Consider the following 17,060-nt stretch of genomic DNA (forward strand, 5'->3'; position numbering starts at 1 on the left):
CATATGCAAAGACTTCAAGACATGAAAGTACATGGCACATTTAGGGAACACTGAATACTTTGGTGTGACTTGGTACAACATACTGGGGTAGAGGGACATAGCAGAGAAGTCTAGAAGAGAGAACAACTTGCTTTGTGAAGAGCATGACATGCCATGCTAAGGGGCAGGGTTTGGAGACAGAAAGACCAGTTAGGAGGCAATTTAAAAAACCACCAAACTCAGGAGGCTGAAATCCAGCTGACAACTGTCCAGGAGTGGTTTTACTTTTTTGAGAGGACAATTTATAACGGGAAGAGCAAAGTAATTACACACCACACTTGGATAAAGACCTTTTATAATAATTAAAGCACTACACTTTTTATTTATTTTTTTAAATTAATTTTTATTGGAGTATAGTTGCTTTACAATGTTGTGTTAGTTTCTACTGTACAGCAAAGTGAATCAGCTATACGTATACACGCATCTCCTCTTTTTTTGGATTTCCTTCCCACTCAGCCATAAAAAGGAATGAAATTGGTCATTTATAGAGTACTACACTTTTTAAAACAAGAATGATTAGTTTCTGTTTTTCAGCTCCAATATTTAGCTAAAGAAATGATATTTATTTAAACACTAAGGTCACAGCAATGTTTCTGGGTTTCAGCACAGTTTTAGGAATAAGGAATTAAAGGTTTAAAAAAAACAGTTTTACCACTGACAAGAATGTTTTTTGGAAGATATTTTTAATTAGACATTTTTAATTAGATACTCATCAGAAATATCAATAGAACTCTTGTGAGGTTAGCTCTCGTTTACTGTAGCTTTTCAAAGAAGAGTCCCAAACTTTATCTAAACTTCCAGATGAACAGATTATATAAGAAATAACACGGGGACCAAAATAATATGGAAGAACCAGGAGACCAATTTACTATTACATTGGTGAAATTAATGAAATGTGTAGCGGTAAAACAGTGGTTTTAAAATCTTGGGATCAATAAACTTACAGTCTCATTTCACTATATATTCTCTCCATCTTAGTTGGACATGGAATAAGCCAATGAATATTCTATGAGCCTCAACCCAACACATACACTGAAGAAAGTTCATAGGTTTTCAATATAGTATGCCCTCCATATCTGTGGGTTTTGCAGTGGGTACAGAGGGCCAAGTGTATTCATTGCACTAGGCCATTTTATTACAAGGGACTTGAGCACCCACAGATTTGGGTGGGGGTGGGGGGGTGGGGGGTATGGGGTGTGGTGCTGGAACCAATCTCTTTGGATACCGAGGCACAACCGTAGTATGTGTTATCTATCATTCAGAGGTAACTACGGTGTTACAAAAATCAGATCCTGTAGAAAGAGCTGAGTGTGGTTTTCATAGTGAAAGCAGGCACAACCTGACTGTATGATAATGTTACTCTTCTTTTGATATGAAGACAAGTATAGAGACAAGATTCTGAATCCAGGAATGTACATTTCAGTGTTGTCAAAGAAACTTTCAGAACACACACCATTAGCTTGGCAACCCTTTAACTCAGTGATTTTCAGAGTTAGGTCAACATGATACTTGATGGGAAACAGCACAAGCAACCTACCCTGCTACAGACAATCAAAATTATACCTTTTAAGAATTATTCTGTGAATAGTATGAGAGAAATGAATCTAAACTCACTTCTGGGACATTGAATAAGTCCCAGTGACCAAGCATCATCGGGAGAAAGTTCGTCATAGACATGAATGTTTCCCATGTAGTCTAAGCTCTTCCTTGATCACTGAGAGGATTAATATGGGATGCCACCTCCAGAGCTATGGGTTGAGAAGCATCATGAGGCCAGGTTAGGGTTTATCAGGAAAGCAGCCATGATGAGTAAACTGTCTGGTATGGGCCCAAGTATTTGCTAAACCAGGATTAACAGTCTTCCAGACAAGGGACTTACACACAGAAAGGTACCAATGTTCTAAAGACAGCTTTCCACTCACCAATTAGTACAGAGGTGATATTGATATCCAAACGGTGTTTGGCCTTGGCTTCCAGCTTCAGCCGAGGAGGATGGAGACGACTAGCTGCCTGTTGTTGCCAGGATACAGAGCACGGCCAGGGCTCAATAAATGGCTCCCAGCCTACAAGAACACAGGAAATAAGACATCTGCTCAGCAGATATCAAGAGTTTACAGGGGAACACCATTCACAAATGCTCGGCAAGGACATACTATAGCTAATAGCTTTCTATTTCCAACTTGATTTCACAATGGAAACACCATCTTTAGCTGCAGGTCACCTTACAAATGTCTGTGCTGTCTCAAGGACATGAGTACAAGAGCACACATGCACCCCAACCATGGTCTCCCAGAGGTGGGAGGAAGGAAGGCAGGGGGTATGTGCCCTCTTCTATTTAAGAGCAGACAGGACCTGGTTTTGATATATTCAAGTAGAAAAAAGTGTCTCAGACTCAGGTTGGAATAACAGTGTCAGCAGTTGAAGTAACTATTAAATTTGATTACCCTGCTTACATCAATCAAGAACCCATTGGCTGAATAAATAGGTATACTTGAAATGCATTAACTTAAATTTTTCTAAATTTTTATTTTAAAACATGTCGTAGGTACAAAAGTTATATATAAACAACTTATACGTATGGTTTAAAGAATAAAATTACTGCAAACACTCACGTACTCAGTGTTCAGCTTAACAGAAAATTATATGTGCCTTTGAAGCCCCTGAGTACCACTGCCCACCAAACCTCTTCCACCCGACTCTAAGTAACCATTAGCTTGAATTTTTAATCATTTCCTTGCTCTTTATACTTTTACCACCTATGTATACACTTCTTAAGAATACATAGTTTGTCCTGTTAGGGACTGTCACATAAACGGAATCCAACAGTATGTATTCTTTTTTTTTTTTTTTCATTTATTTATTTACTTGGCTGCATCGGGTCCTAGTTGCAGCACGCGGGATCTTTGTTGTGCTGCCCCACAGCATGTGGGATCTTAGTTCCCCGACCAGGGATCGAACCTGCATCCCCTGCATTGGAAGGGGGATTCTTAACCACTGGACAACCAGGGAAGTCCCTGTGTGTATTCTTTTGCAAGTTTCTATTTTTGCTCAATAGCATTCTTTGAGATTCACTCACGTTGATGCCATGTAGCTGTGGTACATTATTTTCACCACTGAACTATAATCCACTTATGAACATACCACAGTTTATTTATCTATTCTACTGCTAAGAGACATTTCACTTGATTCCAGTTCTGCCGCGACTAGGAAGACCACTCTGGAAGCAGTCTTGTGCTTGTTCCCTAGTATTCGCAGACAGGAGATGCTCTAGGGTGCGGGTCTAGAAGCAGCATATTGAAGGGTTGCCGAGTATGCTTCTAAGTCATGTCAAACTGCTTTCCAAGGTGGCTGTCCCAACTTACAATTCTGACAGCAGGAAATAAGAGTTCTAGGGCTCACATCTTCACCATATTTAGTAGCGTCACACTTCCTTTTTGCCAGTCCATTGGGTGAGAAAAATGGTATCTCACTGTAGTTTAAAAGACAACTTTTCAAGGCCAGTTAATTTTTAACAGTTTTCTAAATACACTCCATCGGCCATAGATGAGGCGATCTACCAATACAAATCCAATCTAACATGTAGCATAATGTCAGTACATTCATCTCCTCACACCATTTAGCACTAGTGACCTGAATGTGTTCATGCAACTTTAAAAGAAAGCAATATTTGCTCTGGGAAAATAAATGATTCTCAAAAAAAAATAGCTACCATATGCCCTGTAAAACTTTCTCTCAACTAGCAAGGCTTGGGCCACTATTCTAAAGTTAAACATTTTGAACAATTAGGAAATAAGAGTGTTGCCTTTAAGTGAATCCAGATCAGAGAGGGGAGAATGTTAACTAACATATAAAATCGAATGTGACACGTACTCTAGAACAATCAGCAGCAGCACAGCACACTGGGAGCTTAACTTTCCAATGACACCAAGGGAGCAACCCCTCTTCAACACGACTTGGTTTACTCCCCCCACACCTACGAAGAACTCTCTTAAGGCAAAGTACGTCGCAGCTCAAACTATTCAGCCCTGATACAGGATGGTTCCTGAATGTCCATCTGTATAGGTCCTTACCTTGGTCTTTCCAATGGAAGGAAAGAAACCTGAAAATGCCTTGTAGTATATCCAAGTTTATGTCTCTGGAAGAACAGCTTGCCCTGATCAACTGTGTCCTACTCTAGGGAGTAGGTACGGCAGCTTATACATTGTCACTGACTCAGTACTCTTCTAATGAGGCAAACAAGTCCAATAGGGAGTGAGGAGGCCTGAAGTTTAAAGTGCTTACGGGCTTAAATCGCACTTGAAATTTAGCTACTATCAGGGCCAGACAAATGATCCTTCACAATTGAGCAATTTCATGTTCTGAAATGAGCCAAACTCCAGGATGAAAAAGAATTAACTACCAAAACTTCTTTTAGAGAATTCAGTTGTGACTTATCAAATATATTCTTAGAAATATGAAAAATCTGCATCTTTTGTGCTTGTGCAAGTCACTTATTTTTCATCTTTCCCTGTCCTATCCCACCCCTTTGCCTTATGTAAAATTTATGTAGAAATAGGCCCAGGCAAATGTTGAAGTGTATTTTTTAAATCCCATGATAATTATACTGACCTGAAAGAGCACGGTTATAATAATCTCCAGAAAGGGTGAAGTGGGCATAGCCTTCAGGGCTAGTTCTTACATGCTGCAGAAAATTCAGACCTGCAATGAAAGCAAATCTTATTGCAGTCGTAGGGCGGGAACAACCAAAACTTTCTTTTGCTGACAAATCATATAAAAGAGATGTTAAAAAAACAAACACATAAATACAGAGAACAGAGCAGTGCTTACCAGAGGGGAAGGGACAGGGGTAAGAGCAGGGGTGATCAACTGTATGGTGATGGAGAGAAACTAAATTTTTGGTAGTGAGCACACGGTAATGTATACAGAAATGGAAATATAATACTGTACACAAGAAACTTATATAATGTTATAAACTGATGTTACCTTAATAAAAATAAAACAAAGAGATGTTAGTTATAGCTACCACTGATGATCTTATAGGAGAACACACAGATGTATCAAAATTTGATATTTTGTTCATCATGGTTTTCTTTTTTAATAAATTCTGATTTTTAAAAATACTCCACTAAAATATCATTTCTCTTAATTATTGAGTTTTGTGGTACCCCTTTAAATGTCGTGAATGAGGTAAATGCCTCATTTGCCTCCCCACCAATCCCAGCCCCAGCATCCAGGCGTATCTCAAGCCTGTGGGAACATTAAAAAACATATTTCTGCCTGAATATCTGAAAAGAAGGTAGAGAAATGAGAACAGTCATGCTTTCATAAATATTAGCTCAAAATATCAAGATTACCATAGAAAAATAAGAAATAATTATTTTCTGCAGAAAAGATACTCATGGAAACAGTCAAAATTCCAGTTGTTAGTTTCAATCAAGTGGCCCTTGTGGTGCTTAGAAGCACAGAGAAAAGGACAATCTCCACAATGTGTAAAAGGTCAAATTAAATCCCCAGAACCAACTTTTCCTTGAAGGGAAAAGAGGCTAGCAAGATCAAAACGAAAGAAAATTAAAAGTAAACACAGCAGTGAGATTCTCCTTTACTGTCCTCAGAAGCGTCATCTGACACAGCTTGCAGAGATGCGACTGAGGATAAAGCCCTCCTGCCCTGGTCTCCACTCTGCTGAGGGACGGCTCTCAGGTGAACAGGGTTTCACCTCCTACCCGGCCTACGGAGGAGACTCTGGCGAGCCTCTGTGTTTTTTAGTTTTCAAAAGACATTCAGCTTGGAAACATTACTTTCTAAGCTTATCTTTTAAATTCCTTTAATAACAGTACTCTCCCACAATCTTTAGATACACGAAAAGATAAACAAAATGGAGAGATCAGGGATTATTTAACTAGAGCTGTTAATAGAACAGAAATCTCATCAATGACAATTTCTATTATTCCCAAGCCATGGTCTGAAGGCCACATATGGCAAAAAAATACACGTTTCTTTAAAATACAAATAGTGGAAAGCATATGTAAAACCATCATCTAGATTTCTCCCATTCTATTAAGTACGGGAGAGCATGAACAACATGAAGAAAAGACGGCGGTTCACTGCACATCTTGTCGATGAACCTGGGGGATCGGGCGAGCACTCACGGGAGAAGGTGAGCTCAGCGAGAGGGACGTCGCAGTCCATGCAGTCGTCGATGAAGCATATGCACACGCTCTCAGCTTTCATCTCCACACCCGAGATCAACCGTGCCGGCGCAGCCACCTGGCTCTCTCGGCTGTTAGAGGCCAGGGAAAGAGACGTCAGGGGTTCAGCATTCTTGAACAACCAACTTGCTGCCTTTTTCAGTTGACCTGCAAAGAAATTAAAAGATGATCAGTTCAATCCGTTCCCACAGCTACTCAAGCAAATCAGAGAGGAAACAGAGAAATACATTTGATAGGGACCTACTGGACAGCCCGAGAGAACCTTAATGCCAGACAGACAAAACAAAGAAAAATCAACACAATAATAGGAATCCTGCTCTTTAGCAAACAGAACAAGGCCCTCTTTGCTGCACACCTCCGCTCAAGTTTACGGCACCTTTCATGACCTGGCTCAAAATGTCTCCAGGAAGCCATCCTTCCTCTAATGTGACATCTGTTAGAGGAGAGAAGAAAAGAGGAAAGGAGAGGATCCAACTTTCCAGGTGCCACTCGGTGCTGCAATACTTAATCTTCCCTACGTAGTCTTGCATATCCTGATGTGCTGCTTTGTTAAGTGTTCTCAAATGTCTTACGTTGTACATACTTTGTCTTCTCAACCATGTGTGTAATATAAAACTATTAAATAACACCCCCTGAACACAACCAGATTGCTAAAGCTAAAAAAGAACAGAACAGAAAAAAGAAAAGAAATGCAACCCCACACTTAAAAATTACCAGAGGCCAGTGCATGTAACAGTGGTAAGTGGTTAAGGGCATGGGCTTTGGAGCAAGATGGCCTGGCTTCTGATCTTGGCACTTACCAGATGTTGGATCTTGGACAAGTTACTTGATCTCTCTATGCCCGACAGCACTCGCTTACAGGACAGACATGAGGAGGAAACAAGTGAGTACGTGGGAGGTTCTCAGATCAGAGCCTGGCATATAACAAAGGCTCTATAAACATTAGTTGGTATTATCATCTTCATTATTGATGGAAATAAACCTTAGTTACTAAAAAAATAAAAATTAAAATCCAAAAGGCTCTTAGAAATTTTTCTAATGCGTTTCAATTGTTAAAGAAAGAGTAGGGGCTTCCCTGGTGGCGCAGTGGTTGAGAGTCCGCCTGCCGATGCAGGGGACGCGGGTTCGTGTCCCGGTCCGGGAAGATCCCACATGCCGCAGAGCAGCTGGGCCCATCAGCCATGGCTGCTGAGCCTGTGCGTCCAGAGCCTGTGCTCCGCAGCGGCAGAGGCCACAACAGTGAGAAGCCCATGTACCACAAAAAAAAAAAAAAAAAAAAAAAGAAAGAGTAAAAAGTAGGAAATGTAAACATTAAGGGGTATTAAGTTAATTAAACCAAAAAGCAATGATGACTAGATGAGTAGGTAAAAACAAAACTAAGGAGCACAAGATAACGAGGTCTACCTTCATTTTCTCCAGAGGAGAAAGACAGGTAATACAAACAATTGTGATGAAACCACATAAGAGGTAAAGTTTAACCTGGTACAATCCTTTTCGAAAAAGATTTGTCAATTCAAGCAAAGAGCCTCAAAAATATATATATATTCTCTGATCCAGTTTTTACAATATTAGGTCTCACTACCAAAGAAATAGTTAAAAGATGTAGATGAAAGTTCATACACAAAAATATTTATTACAGGGCCTCCCTGGTGGCGCAGTGGTTGAGAGCACGCCTGCCGATGCAGGGGACACGGGTTCGTGCCCCGGTCCAGGAAGATCCCACAGGCCGCAGAGCGGCTGGGCCTGTGAGCCACGGCCGCTGAGCCTGCGCGTCTGGAGCCTGTGCTCCGCGACAGGAGAGGCCACAACAGTGAGAGGCCTGCGTACCGCCAAAAAAATTTATTACAGAATTGTGTATGATAATGAAAGAATGAAAAACAACTTAAGAATGGTTAAATCATAATGTATCCTCTGATCAATGTAAAAAAATCAATGTAAAAAAGTTTACAAATAATTTTAATGACATGGGAAGATGCTATTAATTATATATTATAATAAAACTGTAATTATAATTCTATAAAATTGTATTTGCAATACGATCTACCAACATGTATAATATTAGGTGTTTGTGTGTGTGTCTATACACACACACACACACACACACACGTGTGTTGGATACACGGGCATACCTTGTTTTATTGCACTTTGCTAATACTGTGCTTTTTACAAATTGAAGACTTGTGGCAACCCTGTGTGGAGCAAGTATACTGGCACCATTCTCCAACAGCATTATTTAATTAAGATATGTACATTTTTAAGACATGCTACTGCACACTCAACAGACTACAGTATAGTGTAAACGTAACTTTTATATATACCGGAAAGCCAAAAAATTTGTATGACTCGCTCTATTGCGATATTTTCTTTATTGAGGTGGTCTGGAACTGAATCCCCAATATCTCCAAGGTCTGCCTATATACAGTACATAGAGAAATAAAGAGAGAGAACACACATGGAAGTATCAAGACTGGGAAAAAACACAGCTTTTGCTGTCTCTGTAATTTGAAGAGAAAGGGGAACAAAGACGGAGGTGGAAAGGTAGTGTGATGCAGTGCAAAGAACACGGGAACACCTGGCTTTAAACCCATCCCAGCCCCGCATTAACAGGTGGCCTGAGACGAGTTTATGTACCCTATCTGAGCCGGTTTCTCCAACTGGAGTGAGGGTAATAATGCCTGCCTCCAAGGGTATGAGGATTCAACAAGAAGCAGGACTAGGCCCAGAGGAGCTCAATGAACGGCCATGCCTACCAGCATCACTGCCATTACCACTCCCACTAGCAACAGTGCTAACATCTACAGAGCACGTGCTGTGTGTCAGGTACCTTCTCATGTCCTTTGCATAGAGTGACTTCTTTATATCAAACCTCTGAGGGATGTCCTCTTATCCTCACTCTACAGATAAGGAAGCACGAGTACAGAGACATGAAACTTGCCCAAGTTACAAACAAGCAGCCAGCAGGTGGCAGAGTAAGGATCTGAAGCCAGGCAGTCAGCTCCAGAGCCCACAGCCATGTCCACTATAAAATCCCGTGTCTCATTATTACTGGCCCAAGATTATCTTCAGCCCACAGAAAACCATGGAGGGTCTCCAAAACACACTCCAGCTCATGGAAATATAAACATTATCAAACATCACCGTTTATCGAGATAAAGGAAAGCCTTACTCAAATTACCTTGACACACCAAGAGAGCTTTGCGGCAGTCATCCATGCCAAACCCCAGCTCCTGCAGTCTAGCCAGTTGTAACTCTAGGGGGAAAACATGGCATATATATTTTTGTAAGTAATTCAATGTAAATTAACCCACAGACTAATTCAAGCAAAAAAGGAACCAAAAAAAACAAGAAAAGAAATTCAGAAACTGGGGACTCAAACACTGCACTGCTATAGGCAAAAGTAAGCTCCTAATTAGAATTTATCAACTGTACCCTGACATTTTTAAGTCTTTTCCCTATATTGGCTGTCTTTTAAATGCTTACAACTGAAACTTAGTATTATTATCCATATAACTTTGGAGGAAAACGTGGAAGTTTAAAGCTAAACCTTAGCATTATCCGTATCTCTGGAAGAAACTGTAAAAGGAAAAATACTGTAGGCTAGAACAGTTGGTTTGGGCTGTTTATTTTTAAATTAAAAAAAAATAGACAGTCATACTTATGACCTACAATTGTACTCAATGACACAATTATACCCTGAACAATTTAACTGTGCAAAAGAAAATCTGAAAAGTTAAAAAGAAGGGGAGTTTTGGGAAGACTGAGTGCGTTTTATGGTTAATACCTACCCAAGATAGGGTCTAAGGTGTGTCTTGTCCCTTCTCTGATTTCCTCAGCCCTTCGAGATGCACCAGGAAGGTAACTGCTGAAGGAATTAGCATCCAAGGCCACTGTGTCTGGTACTGCAGCATTAGCTTGCTCTGGGATGGATTTTGCAATGGCAAGAAACAGCTGAACATCATTATAGGAGAGTCTGATATCCAGGGCCTGTAACTGAATCTAACAAAATTTAAAAGGTGGCAGTTTTTAAAGTTGCACTTGCTTTTGTGTCCACACCTCTTACAGGTATCACTCTAATTCAAGTTCTAGAAATCCAACAGACATTTCTCATTGTGAAGACAGGGGAGATCTTGAAATTAAGCATTAATAGCCATGAGGTAAAATGTCTCAGCTGTGAGGTCAAATGTCACAAAACTGTACCAAACGAAAAATACTAAGCAAGGAAAATTACTAGAGCACTTCAGTAGCATGATGGCCATACAAGCATATTCACCATCAAAGCGGAGAACCAGAGAATGGCACTGGTGGAGACAGGGTCACCTACTAGCAACACTCTGTTAATCCATTTTGCTTTGATCTATTTCATTTTTTTAAATCTCTGACCACCCAACAAAATTTATCTCTCCTTTATTCAAACAGAACTTTAAATGAGTCATGTTCCACATTAATATTTCTGAAAATCTGGTCTTCCTCAGTCAACAGCAACTCAGCTACCACCGGTAAAAGTAGTACAGACACCAACACAAGACCAATTTAAAATGGGATGTCTGTTTGAAGTCTGGGTATAGTGCTTTATTTATTACTTATTTTTCATTTTTCTTTGAAGCCCGAAAATCAGAATGCCTTTTCTCTCTCTTTCAAACCTCCTATGTTTCAAATGGATTACTAATTAATTATTCCCCCTCTACCAAAGAAATAAAACATCAAAGTCTTAAGCCGTCCTTTGCCTGGCTTCACCTGCTCTGCTTCTTCTCCCCTCTCCTCCTCACTGCCCTATAGACTTCTTTCTTCTAGTGAGACCTCCCTCGGTCTCAGGTCTGCTGGGCCATTTCTGCCCCTGACGCTGCTGCTTCCTAATTTGGAATACTCTCCTTCTCGGCCTATTTACATGCTACCCCTCTGATCAGACTCACTTTTAGCTTCACTCAGTCAATATTCCTAACTGTGCTTTCTGTAAAGTTTTATAGAACTTCAAGATCACACCAGACAATTAAAAGGTCTTTTATCCTCCACAAGACAGAAAGATCTTCTAGTGCAGGGACAGTGTCATATTTATTTTGTATTTGTGGAAGTAACGAAAATGTTGTTGAGTTTGGCAGAGTAAGTAAGTAGTTCAAGTAAAGGAAAGTGTTTGAGAGCGTCTCAGTGTGTTACACAGATCTGTCATCATTACCTCTAAGACAGGTGGGAAGTCTTCACTATTGAATGCATCCATCAATCCTGAACTATTCTGATAAGAAGAATTCCCCACCAGCTCCACTTGAATTTGTACTGGATCAACAATTGAAAGAGCTGTGTCTTGCTCATTTCCTAGTCGGCATGAAAACACCTAGAGAATGAAATGCAATATGGCAAGAATTAATGTCTGATTTAGGAAGAGTCTAACCATCAGGAGAAAAAAGACTATCTCAGAAGCACTCAGCCCTATAATATCAAAAAACCCATAACAACCACTGAAATGAACATTGTGAAGTGGGAGGCTGATGCTCTCACCCACTGCCAGGAACACAGTGGTTCGCCCGTGGGAAAGGCAGTTTAGCAATATCTAACAAGAGGCTTAAAAATATCACACCCTTTGATCCAGTAATCCTACTTCTTACTAGGAACTAGCGCAAGGAAATAATGCAAAACATAGAAAAATTCACTGAACCATTATTTAACAGCTAATCAAAAAATTAAGAGCAACCAAAGTTTTATCACATCTACTCGGTGGAATATTTTGTGGCCATTTAAAAGGAACAGTTTAAAAGACCATATGAAACATAAGAAGACAGTTACAATATAGTTTATGTGAAAAAGCAGCCCAATCAAAATAATATTACACCATAACTATAAGGAAAAAAACACATCAAAATGTCAAGAGAGATTATGTAAGGGGGGGATAGGTGATTTTTTTCCCCTCCCCTTCCCTAATTTTATGTAATATAGTTGTTACTTTCACAACTGAAAATAAATACATTAATTATTGAACCTAGGTGAAAGGTACACAGGGGTTCATTATATTATTCTGTTTACTTTGTGTATGTTTGAAATGTTCCATAATAATTAAAAAATATATATTTATGGGGAGAGAAAAGGGAGGGAGGACTCCCATTCTAGGACCAAATTAGGTTGCACGCTCAAGGAGACAGAAGAAAGCATTGCTTTAGTCTCCCTTGCCCCCTCCCCGCTTTTTGGCATTTTCTAGTGCTACTGAAAAACATGCGACACCAAGGTCCTCTGCTGTATTCGAGACAACTCATTTTGCTTTCTTTATAAGTTCTCCCCCAATGATGTATTAGGGTGGTCTTAAAATTCAGATCCAATTGTGCTGCCTAGAGAACAAGATTGAAAGGAATTTCCAGGAATCTCAAATATTTTGCCATGTAGTTTTTCTAAGGCTTTGGAGCAGGAAAGTTTCATTTTCCTTTTTCCTTCAGGGGCTTCTGCTACACAAAACCCAATTGTACCTGACAGTTCACTAATTAATCACTAAACTTTTCCATTCAAAGCTAGTACTGTGGTGGCTTGAAAAGCAGACGAATCGCAATTTCATGACCAACTCACATCACACCAGCCTGCAAATCCCTCCTCTCACACTGAGGTTTCTTCACATGAGAGAAACAAGTGGTAGAGAAATAAAATCTCTACAGGTTTTATTCAGCTATTTCTGACCAGAAAAAAAAAAAAAAAAAGAAGTTCCATATGCTGCTGACAGTGAAAATAATTTTTGTTCGTTCAACCTCCGAAATACCACTGGAAAGAACTCGGCATGAAAAAGCTTAATCATAAATGGGAAGGAAATGATGAGTATCCCTGACCAAATATTCTAATATTCTAACAAGAGGAATGTTATCTGAGATCAGTGACTTAAGAACATTTGACAGAGATAATAATCTACCTCGTTTCTCCTTCTGTCTCCACACATCCTGGCTTAAAAAATGAGGCAGAGCAGTTTTTGCTTAACATTGTATAATGTAATTTTCTGGCTACAAAAGCCATCCCAGTGCAAATTAGCTCCTTCATGAGATCAGATCAGAGCCACAAGCACCTCTATTAGAGACTCAGTCCTTTAGGTCAGGTCTGACTCTCTAGACGTGCCCTTTTATAGATCAGATATTCCCAGAAGGATAAAACAGAAAGTCCTTAACACTTTTATAGACAAGTTTCCATGACCATAAAGCCCTAGGTCTTCGGAGGGACAAGCACTCAACGTGGGGAAGGGGATACAGGAGAAACAAGGACCCCTTCCTCACCTTCACAATTCGCCAGGGCCTAGATGTGCAGAACTAGAGGACACGACAAGGAGCCCGGCGTGGTAATGGGGACTAGAAGAGTTTCTTCGAACTTTCTGAGGAAGGGTGGGTGAGAGAGGAAGAGGTAGAAGTCCCTCCACACATTCATAGCCTGACACTGGGGGACTGAATTCACGCATTAGAATAACCTGGTAGATTTGAGGAGAAAATGAAGAGAAGAGGACAAGTGCCCTCCAATCCCATTAATTATTTCCCTGAGTGAAAGTTTAGGAGGTAAAATTCTCCTCCAGATGCTTTTCTCTTGAGCCAAACATTTAGTGTTTCAATCAACACACGGACTTCTTACCTCAATGCCAAACAAACTTCCTGAAAAGGGCCGATCGACAAACCGGGGCTTATAGGTGAGCACTGTGGTGCCTTTGAGAATAACGGCGTTGGTATCGAAGCAGGACACATCTTCAACGACCACAAACTCCGTGCCTGGAAAGGACAGCACTGTCAACTAGGCCAAAGCTGTGGAGTGGAAAGCAGCAGGCGGTCGCAAACCAGGCAGCACATCTGCTGGGTTGGGGGGCTGACACGTCGGCCAGAAAGACGCGTTCTGCAGGACGCCTGCCGACACTCTGCTTCACCCCCACCCCGGACAAGTCCTCTGTCTGGCCAGCCACAGCTGAGCTGACAGAGCACTGCACAGGCAGAAAAGACTGGGGTGCAGTCTCTCTCTTTAGCATACAGTTTTAAGCTAGGTCTCCTGGGAGGCAGAACAGACATTCAGAAGCTCCCTCGCCAAATGATGACCTGTTTTAAAGATCCCAGGAAGCAGATTCAGATACGAATGTTGGTTAGGCAGCATAAAGCACTAGATCATCTATGTAGCTGTTTAAGTCGTTTACAAAGAATGTGGACTAACTTAATGTAGACTTTTTTAAATTAGTAGATACAGACAGTTTTCTATTCATCTGTACGTGGCAAACTTACTTTTCGTTTTCATCAAAAAACATGTATAAACTGAACTTTTGAAACTAAATCCACTTCAAGTGCAGAGTGCCCTCCAGCTTCTTCCAAACCACTGAGCAGCAGACAGGGTACATCACAGACATAACAATAAATACACACACATGTACAGATGTACCGTTAAGAGTCTACTAGTTAACAAAAACTGTAGTAAATCTGTTTGTAAAGGAAAATATTCCTTTTGTAAAGAAAGTAACAATCCCCTCTCTTATTTATCTTCTAAACGGAGATTTTCACATACCACCTTTGCTTAAACTCCACAAGGTACATGTGCTGGGGCCCTAGAGATCAAACAGAAAACTGAAGCCAGATTTAACACTGGGAAAAAAGACCACTGCCCAGGTGGGTACTCAGGCCGGACATATGCGTTAGGGCGGCAGAGGAGAGGGACGAGATCCTGAAGCCCAGTGTGGGCCAGCTCAGTGTGGGCCAGGCAATCCCACCTGGAAACAGAGGTCAGGAACTTTGACACCTGTTGGTCTGCAAAGGATGCAAACGTGTAAGGGTGCTCGTGTCAAAATACAGAGGCAGGGCTTCCCTGGTGGCGCAGTGGTTGAGAGTCCGCCTGCCGATGCAGGGGACACGGGTTCGTGCCCCGGTCCGGGAAAATGCCGCAGAGCGGCTGGGCCCGTGAGCCATGGCCGCTGAGCCTGCGCGTCCGGAGCCTGTGCTCTGCAGCGGGAGAGGCCACAACAGTGAGAGGCCCGCGTACCGCAAAAAAAAAAAAAAAAAAAAAACAATACAGAGGCAACAGAAAAGTCATCCTGTAAGACACATATGGAGCCTAATAACCAAACTAAGACTCAGTGACTCACAACTACATATACTTACCTGTTACATTGACCTTGACCTCCAGGTGCCTTTCAGTAGACACAGGAAGGGAAGACCGCTTGGTAACTACTCCACATTTCACGGTTTTGGGAATTACAGCAGATTCGCTGCTAGAGTTACGGTGGCGCGAAGGAGTAACTTTAGTTTGCTTCTTAATATCACTGGGGGTGTGGAGAAAATCGTGCACTAACAGCAGCCAGTCAAATATGAGAAACACACGGAGATTGTTGAGAACTACTGTGAAACAGGAGGAATCCTTTGTAGACCTACGAGAAGGAAGATCATAAAAATAAAATAGGAAAAGAGAAATATGATATTTCATTAACCTGCAAATATGTGACTCAATTGGGGCAGGTGGTACTCCAGAATTTTCTAAACTGAACTCTGAGTATCAATAAACTCTGAATCCGGGTTTAATAAAATATTCAGTGTATGTTTTCAGAAGTCAGTCAGATTCTTCAACAAAAAGGAATAAATATGCTATAAGAAAGCAATAGAGTGCATGTCGCCCAGCAGTTCCCAACCAGGGGTGATTCTGTCCCCTGGAGACATTTTTGCCACAACTGAAGGGGTTCCTACAGGCATCGAGGCATCTGGTGGGCAGAAGTCAGGGACGAGGCTAAACATCCCACCACGTACAGGAGAGGCTCCACAACACGGAACGTTCTAACCCACAATGTCACCAGCGCTGAGGCTGAGAAATGCCGGTGGAGTAGGAAGAGCACAGGCTTAAATCTTGTCACTTATAAACTGTGTTATCTTGGGTAAGCCACCTACCTTCTCTGAGCCTGCTTCCCCACTTATAAAATGAGAAATGATAACACTGTAAGAGATAAAGCGCCAGGCACATAACAGGTTTGAAAAATGTCAGTTCCCTTCCCTACAGGCTGTTTCTAGAAGATCCATGAGGCACTCTTTCTTTGATGTCTAGGATCACTTCTTTATAAACATCCAATTTACATACTAGGATGAAATGGTTTTTCTAGCTGGAACCGGCCTGAAAGCCCAGATCTTTTAGCCAAAGAGGGCAGACAAATGAGACGACATTTACTGTGGGTGTAACCCCAAGAGCCCTAGAAGTAGAGATGCGGGAGAAGGAGAGAGAGTATTAGTTTTGTTGTCCTCATTACCCCAAATTCTATATTTGAGGTGAAATATAGAATTATAGCCCAAGAAGGACTCTCAGGCCTGGCCTCAAACCACGGTGTGGTCAGGGGCTTATCCAGGCCCTGTTAGTATATCAATAGGCAGAGATGGGTGAGATAGAAGAAAGATGGGCTAGGGACACCCCTTATAGAGTTTTCTGGGTTGAACTTTGTTCTATGAGCCCAAAATCACTTCTGGGGCTCTGCTTCACATACCTGCTTCCCAGTCCTAAAAGGGGCTTCTATTCAGGAAAAGCTGATTTGGAGGTATTTTTAAGGCTGGCTTCTCTAGGCTCTTATTTCTCCTAAATCTGGCTCTCTGCCTCTCGAAAAAGAGCACAATGGTGCATGTCTCCTTCATACAGACACAGCATTTTTCACAGAAACACTTTACCCTTTTGTAATAGAGAAAAAATGTTGCCCTCAGTAAAAATTTTTCCACCCCATTTTGAACACAGATCGTAAGAGCTATGAACTAACTGGAAAAGTCAAAGTGTGTCTGATCCCTTTTCTGGAAAATATTTCAAGCCTTTAAACACTGTGAAGTGATTTATATTTGACACACAAATTCCCAACAGAAGAGCAATTCT

At 41.1% G+C, this 17,060-nt stretch overlaps 1 protein-coding gene across 8 annotated transcripts in view; it reads right to left on the bottom strand.

Annotated features, from left to right (window-relative positions):
• VPS13D (vacuolar protein sorting 13 homolog D) overlaps positions 1 to 17,060 on the bottom strand; it is a 246,311-nt gene that overhangs the window by 156,630 nt on the left and 72,621 nt on the right. For all 8 annotated transcript variants that reach the window (XM_059045745.2, XM_059045813.2, XM_059045803.2 and 5 more), the window contains 8 exons: positions 15,326 to 15,591; positions 13,827 to 13,960; positions 11,419 to 11,574; positions 10,034 to 10,244; positions 9,424 to 9,498; positions 6,189 to 6,395; positions 4,648 to 4,737; positions 1,962 to 2,102 (listed from right to left, as the gene is read on the bottom strand). In XM_059045745.2, the coding sequence (XP_058901728.2) occupies positions 1,962 to 2,102; positions 4,648 to 4,737; positions 6,189 to 6,395; positions 9,424 to 9,498; positions 10,034 to 10,244; positions 11,419 to 11,574; positions 13,827 to 13,960; positions 15,326 to 15,591 (1,280 nt within the window). The remainder of the gene's footprint in view (positions 1 to 1,961; positions 2,103 to 4,647; positions 4,738 to 6,188; positions 6,396 to 9,423; positions 9,499 to 10,033; positions 10,245 to 11,418; positions 11,575 to 13,826; positions 13,961 to 15,325; positions 15,592 to 17,060) is intronic.

Source organism: Kogia breviceps, chromosome 1 (genome assembly GCF_026419965.1).
Source record: "Kogia breviceps isolate mKogBre1 chromosome 1, mKogBre1 haplotype 1, whole genome shotgun sequence".
Classification (NCBI taxonomy): domain Eukaryota; kingdom Metazoa; phylum Chordata; class Mammalia; order Artiodactyla; family Physeteridae; genus Kogia; species Kogia breviceps.